Raw genomic sequence first — 12001 nt, forward strand, 5'->3', positions numbered from 1 at the left:
GCTTTAGTCCAGGTCTGGGAGGAGATCCCTCAGGAGACCATCCACCACCTCATCAGGAGCATGCCCAGGCGTTGTAGGGAGGTCATACAGGCACGTGGAGGCCATACACACTACTGAGCCTAATTTTGACTTGTTTTAAGGACATTACATCAAAGTTGGATCAGCCTGTAGTGTGGTTTTCCACTTAAATTTTGAGTGTGACTCCAAATCCAGACCTCCATGGGTTGATAAATTTGATTTCCATTGATAATTTTCGTGTGATTTTGTTGTCAGCACATTCAACTATGTAAAGAAAAAAGTATTTAATAAGAATATTTCATTCATTCAGATCTAGGATGTGTTATTTTAGTGTTCCCTTTATTTTTTTGAGCAGTGTATATACTTAATCCATGTTGAATTCAGGCCATAATACAACCAAATGTGGAATAATTCAAGGGTTATGAATACTTTCTGAAGGCACTGTAAATGCAGTCCTGAAACACATGGCTCAGATGAACGTATTGACAAGTTGCTTCGGTGAAAAGCAGTTGCCACGGAAACCCTCTCCCTGGGGGCAACGGTTTGTTGACAGGCGGCAGTGGGAAGCCAATGACGGCTGCGTGAATGGTGAGAAAGGGGGAGGGGAATGTGTGTTTCCCATGGTCTTGGCTTATGAAATATGAAAAAAGAGATTTGACAAGCAGCTCTGGAGCGAAATTTCTAAAAATATTTATCTTTCCTTGCCAAAGCTCAGGAGAGGTTCTTTGAGAGAAAGCCCGAGAGAGAGCATACAAGAGGGTGTTGGCCAGGAATTTTCTTTGTGAGGATGCCCTTCCTCTATTCCCATATACCAGGCTTTTGTCACTGCATGCAGCATGGTTTTGCTTATTGACTAGACCAGCTGTAAGCTGATTTGGCTTTCAATTCTGGACAGGACACGGGACATAATCAGCTCTCATGAAGTTGACAGCATTCTGATCACAGATTCAGCGTGTGCCCTTAGCAGTGACAGTGAGTGCTCACGTCAGCCTCAGCCTGCCTGGGGACTGAGTGACTCCATCCACTCTAGCCTTGGGGGAGGCTACAGCAGCATTCACGTGTTGCTCCTCTGGCATCACAGGCTGCCCCAGCCAGCCAGGCACATCTCCCTGCTCTAATTACATCTATCGCCTGGTCTCCTATAGATACAGTAGATCTCCTTTTATATTCACACTGTCTGAGGCTTGATCTAATTTCATTTCACCGCTGATCCCATCAAGAATCTGGAGAAGGGGTCAAAATGGACATGTGATGTAGTCATGCTGCAGGGGACTCAAATGGACTGCAATTGTGACCAAATGGCAGGCAGAGGGAAGGAGAGAAAGATATGTTATTGATTCTGCAGGGTATCTTGGAGTCAAGCTAATGTATTGAGTGAAACACAGAAAACGAAAGCAGTCTCACACACCAACAGAAACAGCACCACTACATAGAATAAACCACTGCAACAACCTTTTGCATTTTTTTAATGAAGAATCCAAACATTTGCTTTCATCCATGTAATGAAAATTCAATATGGAAATATTTTTCATTCTTTGATTTTATGACATAATCAGTCATCTCTTAGAAAGGCAGATAAGAGCAAACCCAAAGGTGGCAAGACAGGTTCGAAACTGGTGTATCAAAATTTGTAAGTGCCTTTTCTGGGGCCTGTAGTTTTACCTCATTACCTGGTCAGGTAAAACACTGAGTCCAACATTAACATTTCTTTTCACTTGCCTGACCGGACTCAGTTGGCCAAAAATCGACTGAACGAAAACCTCTACTGGTCCCGACATGGTGTAGTTTTTAAATGCATTGGGGTTATGCAGGGACTATAGGTTAGCATGCTTTCTCTCTATATGCAGCTATTAATAAGTTATATTTGGTTATTATGATATGTATTACAAAGCTTTTTAATATAAATTAGCACAGTAAGTCATTACTCTATTCTTTAGAATTGCATTGTATTAATAGCTTTCATTTTTGTTTCTAAATAGGACGCTGCCCATAATGGCTACATAATGGCTTCAAACGAGATATCAACCTGGCTACTGTAGGCTAGCCAAGGAATGCTAAAGCAGGGCTTGATTAATGCGTGTCCTCTTGTCCCGGACAAGTTTTTAAAAAAACAACAGAGAGGCCAACATTGGAATAATATTCCAATCTATTTTTATGTACATACAAAGCCTACAGGACAAAGAATCAAGCCTTTAGAGGCTAATGTTGATTATCCGACATTATATTTGTCAAACATGACTGGCGTTTAGCCTATATTTATGAAATTAAAAGTCTCATTAAAGTTTGGCTACATTTTATGTCGCGTCCCTCGTGTCAGCATCGGTCTGGACATGAGGCTGTAGCCAGTATGCAAGTCACCTATAATGTAGGATAATCAACATTTACCTCTAAAGGCTTGATTCTGTCGACATACTCAAAGCACAAATGGCCACAAGTCCGGAGAGTAAAGGACAATGTCTGTTGCGCAACGCATTTTGAAACGAATTGTTTAACCCAATGAGTCCCACCGTATCACCGGCGTGTTTTTGAATTCTAACCCCTTTTAAACATGATGTGTTTGAGTTACAGACTTCTTGTACCATTGGATTCGTCTATTCGTTTTTGTGATTAGTGAGGGCTGAGCTAGAGGGGTGTTTGTGAAGGGGTCCGGGTCCCAGTCTTTTATACAAAAACAGAATAGTTTCAGCTACAAACTATTAAAATACCATTAAAATGCTGAAACTCTCACGAACACACATGACACTCAAGCTACACAAGCGTCGTTAGAAGGTAAGGGATTCTTCTACATAGAATACCATTTGAAATCCCAGGACATAGAGTCTATAATACTGTAATAAACTCACATAGTTGCCGTCGCAAACTCCACACAGTTGTCACTGACTAGTTGGATATTCCTTTCCCAGTGAGCAAACAATTCAAATGTACAGGATTCATATAAATTCATTTTTATACGCAGGTTTTTGCATTGGCTGAATGCAACTGTTTATGTCAAATTGTTCTACTTTTAGCCCTGGTTGTCCTGAAAATAAAAGGGTAAAACCTTTTATTGGGGCTAAATATAAGGGACATGCAGAACAAGTCAGATACATGAAAAGTAGATTTTTGCTGGGATCTCGGGACTGATAGTTCAAACCTGGACGTTTTATGTAATTTTTTATTTTTTTTATTTTATTTTACCTTTATTTAACCAGGCAAGTCAGTTAAGAACACATTCTTATTTTCAATGACGGCCTGGGAACATTGGGTTAACTGCCTGTTCAGGGGCAGAACGACAGCTCGGGGGTTTGAACTCGCAACCTTCCGGTTACTAGTCCAACGCTCTAACCACTAGGCTACCCTGCCACCCCATGAAAGGGAAAGGGGGATGCATTCAACTGAAATGTGACTTCCGCATTTAACCCAACCCGTCTGAATCAAAGAGGTGCTACAGTCACTGAAGTCCATGGCTCTCGCAGGTTGGCCATACCTGAAAGAGGAGACACCTTTCACAGTGAGAGAATACTGGACCTTTCGAGATGAGATCAGCGTGCAAAATGGCGTCTTGTTCAGAGGTCAGAAGGTCATTGGAGACTTTTATCTCCCTCACCAACTTCAAACATCAGCTATCCGAGCAGCTAACCGATCGCTGCAGCTGTACATAGTCTATTGGTAAATAGCCCACCCATTTTCACCTACCTCATCCCCATACTGTTTTTATACTGTTTTTTTTATTTATTTATTTACTTTTCTGCTCTTTTGCACACCAATATCTCTACCTGTACATGACCATCTGATCATTTATCACCCCAGTGTTCATCTGCAAAATTGTATTATTCGCCTACCTCCTCATGCCTTTTGCACACATTGTATATAGACTGCCCATTTTTTTTTTCTACTGTGTTATTGACTTGTTAATTGCTTACTCCATGTGTAACTCTGTGTTGTCTGTTCACACTGCTATGCTTTATCTTGGCCAGGTCGCAGTTGCAAATGAGAACTTGTTCTCAACTAGCCTACCTGGTTAAATAAAGGTGAAATAAAAAAAATAAATAAAAAATTATTCCCAAATCACTACGTCCAGAGATGCTTACCCGCATACACTCCAGTCACGTTGGAGGTGATGCATGCTACCGCCAGGCTCGTGAAACATTATACTGGCCAAACATGCAAGCAGAAATTAAAGACTTTGTCAGCAACTGTACCACATGCAACGAGTACGCTCATGAACATCAAAAGGAAACCATGATGTCACACGAACTGCCCACAAGGGCCTGGCAAATCGTCAGCATGGACTTATTCAGCCACAGACAAAAGGACTATCTTCTCATCGTTGATCACTACTCTGACTTTTGGGAAATTGAACTGCTCCCTGACTTGTCTGCAGAGACGGTCATAAAGCGCTGCAAGGCGCAGTTTGCAAGGCAAGGTCAGCCTGACACGGTAATCACGGACAATGGCCCACAATTCACTGCACAGTTCAAGCGTTTCGCCTCAGAATGGGAGTTTGACCACGTGACCTCCTCTCCAAAACACCCAAAAGCAAATGGCAAGGCAGAATCAGCTGTCAAGATTGCAAAAAAACATGTTAAGCAGGGCCTTGCGCGACAGCAACGACCCATGGAAAGCGATCTTACAGTGGAGGAACACACCCACTGAAAACATGGACAGCAGCCCAGCACAACGCCTTCTGTCCAGACGTCTGAAGACTACCATCCCCGTAGCTAACAAGCTACTTGAGCCCTGCGTCATGGTTGGCGTCACGGACAAACTGTGTCACAGAAAGCAGCTCGCTAAGTGCTTCTACGACCGGACTGCTCGGGACCTACCAGAGCTGGAGGTGGGTGAAACGATAAGGATGAAACCGCTGCCGGGAGACCACACAGGACTTTGGAGGCTGGGCACATGCCTGCAGAGAGTTGCACCACGTTCTTACCTGGTGGATGTTGGTGTCTCCCTCTATCGTCGCAATCGGGTGGATCTGCGCGTAGCAGAGCAGACAAACCAGAACACGCCATACACTCACCTAGATGAGCTGGATCACAGTCCAGGCCTAAGGGTAAGGGGTGCAGAATTGAGACATGGGCCAACTGAAGGTGAGGCTTCTACCCCACCAAGCTCTCCAGCTCGTGCCCCTAATCCTACCCCTGTCAGAGCCAATACTTACTCACGGGTGGGTCGGCTGTGCAAGCCACCGGACAGGCTTACTCTGTAAGGAAGGGACTGTTAACTTGCCCTCGGTTAATTAAAATCTATATTTGTTCTTAAATAATTAAATTGAAATTAAAAAAGGAAGATGACAACTGAAGTAAAAAAGAAATGTAATGCTTTTTCTATTGTTATGACCTGACTGTTAAGAATTTAATGTTTTGCCTTTATGTTTGCACTTTCTATTGAAAAGGATGATGTTACGGAGTCTAGTTGATAGGTAATCGACTAGCCGGACTGTTCCCCGGACTCCAGTTGTAGCCATTCATACAATGCACAAACAAGGCTATTGAACCTGACATTGGTGTCTGTCGTTATTCCTTTATCTAACATATCATACTGAAACAATAACCGACATCCACGTCTTCCGCGCCCGGGGAACAGTGGGTAAACTTGCCTTGTTTCAAAGTAACTACGCCAAAATATGACCATATAAATGTTGAGGGAATGGGACATCCTTCATTTCGAGCCCTGGAGGGAATTATTTTATAAAGATATACAAAGTCGTTTGTTGTCATTTATTGTAATGTTGTAATATTTTATAGGCTTCCACTACCAATTATCTATGGTAAAAAGAGATAATAAGATATAATATATCTTGTAAGTGGTTCCTTACAATGATGTAAAAATTGTTTACAAACCATTCTTTTGTGGGCGACAAGTAGAAATAAAAATGAATGTCAAGCCCTGTAAAGTGTATTTTTGTAGCTTTCTTTTTCCAGACTATTATCATTAGCCAGCATATTGCTAGTATATTCACTATTGAACGTTTACTTTTGTTAATTACTATCCCTAAAATAAATAAACTCTGCGCTTCTTTTTGCTCAGGACAGTTTACGTGTGCTGTGTGAACGTAGCTTTCGACGTCTGTACTGCTCGAGTGCTCGAGAAGTTTCGACTCGGGAATGCGTAGTGGTGCTTGAATAAACGGCCAATCATATTGCTCAAATACAATCAGCACACATTTTCTGCGTCGTCTAGTCTTCAATGGTTTTCAATGGTAAGACTACAACACAGCAGATAAATGTTTAACTGGAACGCAAAAATGCGCTGACAAGTCACTGACCCGGTTCTAAACAAAGCCAATCCTGCCATACAAATCCCACCAACACTCAATAACCATCCTTCATCCAACAAAACAGTGGCTGTAATCATTTGAGAAATCCTCAGAAGACCTACAGTGGGAGTGCAATCGATAAACTTCACTCCCTCGCGGGAGATTACTCCACCTCTTCAGACACGTAACATGGTACCATCCATCATCTCAAAGAGTCAGACTCAATGTCATGTTGGTGGGCTGGGAAACACAGGACGCTACTGAAGTAAAAAAATTAGCCACCACTAATATCCTTTCTGAAATCAAATCAATCAAATATAATGTTATTCGTCACATGCTTTGTAAACAACATGTGTAAAATAACATTGAAAGGCTTTCCCAAAAATGCAGAAAGAAAAGAGAGAAATAATTGAAAAGTAATAACACGTTATAATAAATACACAATGGGTGTTTCTGAAAATGTATTCTACCGTGGCCATATCTTTTCAGCCTCCTGAGGGGGAAGAGGCATTGTCGTGCCCTCTTTACGTGTTGGTGTGTGTGGACCATGATAGATCCTTAGTGATGTGGACACCGAGGAACTTGAAGCTCTCGACCCGCTCCACTAAAGCCCCGTCGATGTGAATGGGGGCGTGCTCGGCCCTCCGTTTCCTGCAGATCTCGACCCGCTCCACTAAAGCCCCGTCGATGTGAATGGGGGCGTGCTCGGCCCTCCGTTTCCTGCAGATCTCGACCCGCTCCACTAAAGCCCCGTCGATGTGAATGGGGGCGTGCTCGGCCCTCCGTTTCCTGCAGATCTCGACCCGCTCCACTAAAGCCCCGTCGATGTGAATGGGGGCGTGCTCGGCCCTCCGTTTCCTGCAGATCTCGACCCGCTCCACTAAAGCCCCGTCGATGTGAATGGGGGCGTGCTCGGCCCTCTGTTTCCTGCAGATCTCGATCAGCTCCATTATCTTGCTGACGTTAAGGGAGAGGTTGTTGTCCTGGCACCACACTGCCAGATCTCTGACCTCCTCCCTATAGGCTGTGTCATCGTCATCGGTGATCAGGCCTAGCACCGCAGTGTCGTCAGCAAACTTAATGATGGTGTTGGAGTTGTGCACGGCCAAGCAGTTATGGGTGAACAGGGAATATAGGAGGGGACAAAGCACGCACCCCTGAGGGTGCCCCCGTGTTGAGGATCAGTGTTACAGATGTGTTGTTGCCTATCCTCACCACCAGGGGGTGGCCCATCAGGAAGTCCAGGATCCAGTTGCAAAGGGAGGTGTTCAGTCCCAGGGTCCTTAGCTTAGTGATGAGCTTTGAGGGCACTATGGTGTTGAACACTGAGATGTAGTCAATGAACAGCATTTTCACATAGGTGTTCCTCTTGTCCAGGTGGGAGAGGGCAGAGTGGAGTGCAATAGAGATTGCGTTATCTGTGGATTGCATCATCTGTTAGGGCATTATGCAAATCTGAGTGGGTCCAGGGTGTCTAGGATGATGGTGTTGATGTGTGCCATGACCATGGCTTCTGGTTGGGATATGTACGTATGGTCACTGTGGAGACATCATTGTTAATGAAGCTAGTGACTAATGTGGTAAACTCCTCAACGTCATCAGATAAATCCTGGAACATATTCCAGTCTGTGCTAGCAAAACAGTCCAGTCGCTTAGCATCCGCTATATCGGACCACTTCCGTATTAAGCGCGTCACTGGTACTTCCTGTTTGAGTTTTTGCTTGTAAGCAGGAAACAGGAGGATAGTTTTGGTCAGATTTGCCAAATGGAGGGTGAGGGAGAGCTTTCTATGCATTTCTGTGTGTAAAGATGATCTAGAGTTTTGGCTCCTCTAGCTGCACATGTGACATGCTGGTAGAAAGTAGGTAAGACGTATTTCAGTTTCCCTGCATTTAAATCACAGGCCACTAGGAGCGCCGCCTCTGGATTAGCATTTCCTATTTGCTTATGGCCCTATACAGGTCGTTTTGTACTGTCTTAGTGCCAACATTGGTTTGTGGTGGTAAATAGACAGCCACAAAAATAGATGACAATTCTCTTGGTAAATAGTATAGTCAACAATAGTCATGAGATAATTTAACTCAGGCGAGCAGAACCTCGAGACTTCCTTAATATTTGTCACGTCCTGACCTTAGTTCCTTTTTTATGTCTCTATTTTAGTTTGGTCAGGGCGTGAGTTGGGGTGGGCATTCTATGTTTTGTTCTGTGTGTTATATGTCTAGGTGTTTGGCCTGGTATGGTTCCCAATCAGAGGCAGCTGTCGATCGTTGTCTCTGATTGAGAACCATACTTAGGCAGCCTGTTTTCCCACTATGGGTTGTGGGTAGTTGTTTTCTGTGTCTGTGTTTTTCCATACAGAACCGTTTCGGTTTTCATTTATTTCTCTTGTTCTTTTGTATTTCAGTGTTCAGTTATATTTCATTAAAATATGGACACTTACCACACTGCGCATTGGTCCGATCTTTCATACTCCTCGTCAGAGGAAGAAGAAAAACATTACAGTATTAGAGATCGCTCACCAGCTTTTATTTGCGAACATAGTTTTGTCAGGGTGCTCGCCGTCGGCGTCTTTTCCTTTTCCGTGGCTCTGGGATCAGGGCCTGGCCCGGGGTGAGCAGTATGTCCTGCGCCGCCGACTCGCTGAAGTAGAAATCTTCATCTAAAGGGAGGTTAGTGACCGCTGTTCTAATGTACAGAAGATTTTTTTGGTCAAAGGAAGAGATGGCTGAAACCTTTATGTACAAAACAAATTATGATCAGCTCAAAAAACCTAGCAAAATAGCAGAATTGGTCAGGAACCCATAAAACAGCAGATATCCATTGCAGCGTCATTCTACATAAATTTAGACGGTATACGTGAGCCATATACTGAAAACGTGTTTTTATCTTCAAACATGCAAAGATCTGTCTGTGAGTGTGAGTCTGACCTCCATCCTTAACCTCTGCTCTTTAAATTACCATCAGAAACCAATGTGAACGCAGAGAGGACAAGGGTTCTAGAGAGACGGGAGGGAGTGATGGAAAGCTAAGAATATTTCCCCCAATTCCCAAAGACTTCAGACAAAAAGAAAACTACTCCCATGTTTAATGGTTGCATTAATAGCCATTTGCTTTATTTGACAGCCATAATACATTACTCCCCTGACAAAACTCAGATTCTCTTTCTGCCAGATTCTCTTTTTCAGTCAACCACTAAAATATATCTGTGGAAAAATCATCCTCAAACGTCTGGCTCTGTTGTTTGCCAAAACCAACAGACGTATGCATAAAAAAAAACATGAGCGATCGTTATCGACACTTATAAAAATCCACGAGCTTATCTTCTCCTGCTGGTTTATTTTTAGCTCGTTGTGGTTGTTAATTCTGTCTCGGCACTTTGAATGCTTGAAAGACAGAATTTTCTGGGTTTCAACATTTAGCATTCAGTTGCTTAGCAACGCTGGCCTCAAAGGGTTGACGACGGAAGGCAGACGTTGCCGTCTCGGTCTTGTTAAGCAGGGGGGATAGAGAGCGAGACCTCCTTTACGCTATCCCAAAGATAATATTCCTTGAGTTCCGAGCTGGCCGTTTGATCCCACTATGGATTATGTAATTATTACCAGTAACAGTAAGCAAGAGCTTACCCCCCACACACACACACATTCTGAAATTGCATTTTTGTCCCCCCCAGTTTTATCATTGGAATGTGATACAAACAGGGCAATGGTGTGCTTTAGGACCATGCGTAAGACTCCGAGCGGTCGGGTAGGCTGTTCGGAGTGTTTATCTGACCAAAAAAAGTATAATAATAATAATTATGTCCCGCCCACTTCTAAAACCCTGACTTTATCACCCCATCTATATGGGAGACAACACATCTGGTGCTTGATATACTGGTGTAGTAGGTACACATCTTGCATTAATGGCTCTCCTTTGCCAAGCGTAAAAATATAATGATTGTGGCAGCCTGGCAGGTGTCCTCAGGGACATAGTAGTATCCAATGCAGTTCATTATTTTTCATGCTGCAGATTGAAGTCAAAGCACTGTGTGTTGCTCAGTCCTGTTGTCCTGCTGGAGAGCTCTCCTCCCAAGCTGCCCCCCCCCCCCCCCCCCCCCCCATGTCCTCCACTGTGTTTACTAACGGTTTATCTATTGCCTTGATTCTTCCATTGCACAAGTCTGGCATGGTGATCTAACCCCTCCAGACAGAACCTTTCCTCTGGCTCGGCAGCCAAGTTTGAGACACAGTTTACAGAGCAGAGATTCCTGACAACCACTGCACTGCAGCCTCGGCCCACATGACCTTTTCAGTTAACCCGCAGAGGAGAGGGAGAGCCAGGGTTCACCAGCACACACACAGACTCCACTGCCTACCCCAAACACGCATAAACATAAACACACACTCAGTCACATCTACACAGCTAAGACACACTTGGAGCCCCCTCAAGTGTCCCACAAAGTTTGGAAAATAAATCTTTAGTCGAGAGACAGTTTGTGCATCACGTGTGTCTTCGGGACTTGTAGGGCTCCTATGGAATCTCATTAATAATTGAATGCATAGTGGAGCACTATTAAGTTGCTCTGTATAAGAGCATCTGCTAAATGACTAAACATGTCATGTAAAATGAGTACAAAGAGACTATTGAGTTTGAAGGTGGTCTGCATCAGTTGTAATTCTCTGAGGAAATCTAAATCTGTGTGCCAGAGGACATGGCTGGAAACATAAACTTTTGGCTAGCAGGGAGGTCAGTTAGCACCAGCGGCAAGGTGGAAGTGAGAAAGATTTGGGGCTGAGAGGCGGACTCACCTGGTCTAGAAAGGTCCAGGGTCTGGTTGTCTTCTGTCCACTCTTCCTGCATCAGCCTGCGTCTGGCACGGACTGGAACGCCATCCTCTCCAGAATGAGACCCGGATGACTCCGGCTCTGTTGAAATAGAAGACATTTGGCTTGTAATTTGAGTATTGTGTTGCACTGAGGCTCCTCAAAAGACTGATCAAAAAGACACTGTTGGACACAACATTCCCAGGCTTGTGTTCTAACGCAGATCCGACAGAAGATGAAGAGAAATTTGGACACCTTACTATGGAGGCTGGAGAAAGAAACCGGAGCGGGTCAGCAGAGGAGACCATGTAATCTTTCATGTAATCTTTTATGAGTGAACGCTCATAAACCATTCATCTCTGTAATCGCTTCACGGCGTAAATCCCTGTTCTATATCCCTCTGCTGATAGCCAATCTCTGTATTTGGGCTTCAGCTTTGCACCACTATATAAGGAAGGGCAGCATCCACAGTGAGGATCTCCACTGCTACACTACATGATCTATTTGATTGGACCTTTATTTAACTTTATGTGGACACCTGCTCGTCAAACATCTCATTCCAAAATCATGGGCATTAAAATGGAGTTGGTCCCCCCTTTGCTGCTTTCCACTTAGATGTTGGAACATTGCTGCGGGGACTTGCTTCCATTCAGTCACAAGAGCTAGAGAGGTTGGGCACTGGTGTTGGGCGATTAGGCCTGGTTCGCAGTTGGTATTCCAATTCATCCAAAAGGTGTTCGATGGGGTGGAGGTCAGGGCTCTGTGCAGGCCAGTCAATTTCTTCCACACCGATCTCGACAAACAATTTCTGTATGGACCTCGCTTTGTGCACGGGGGGCATTGTCATGCTGAAACAAGGAAGGGCCTTCCCTAACCTTTTGCTACAAAATTGGAATAATCTAGAATGTCATTGTATGCTGTAGCCTTAAGATGTATCTTC

The 12001-nt window shown here is 44.0% G+C and overlaps 1 protein-coding gene across 3 annotated transcripts in view; it reads right to left on the reverse strand.

Moving 5' to 3' along the window:
- The window catches only part of LOC115135612 (sodium/potassium/calcium exchanger 3-like), a 31052-nt gene that overhangs the window by 12589 nt on the left and 6462 nt on the right, over positions 1 to 12001 (reverse strand). For all 3 annotated transcript variants that reach the window (XM_029670503.2, XM_029670501.2, XM_029670502.2), the window contains exon 2: positions 11047 to 11163. In XM_029670503.2, coding sequence (XP_029526363.1) covers positions 11047 to 11163 — 117 coding nt within the window. The remainder of the gene's footprint in view (positions 1 to 11046; positions 11164 to 12001) is intronic.

The sequence above is a fragment of the Oncorhynchus nerka genome, linkage group LG10 (assembly GCF_034236695.1).
Source record: "Oncorhynchus nerka isolate Pitt River linkage group LG10, Oner_Uvic_2.0, whole genome shotgun sequence".
In the NCBI taxonomy this organism is placed as follows: Eukaryota; Metazoa; Chordata; class Actinopteri; order Salmoniformes; family Salmonidae; genus Oncorhynchus; species Oncorhynchus nerka.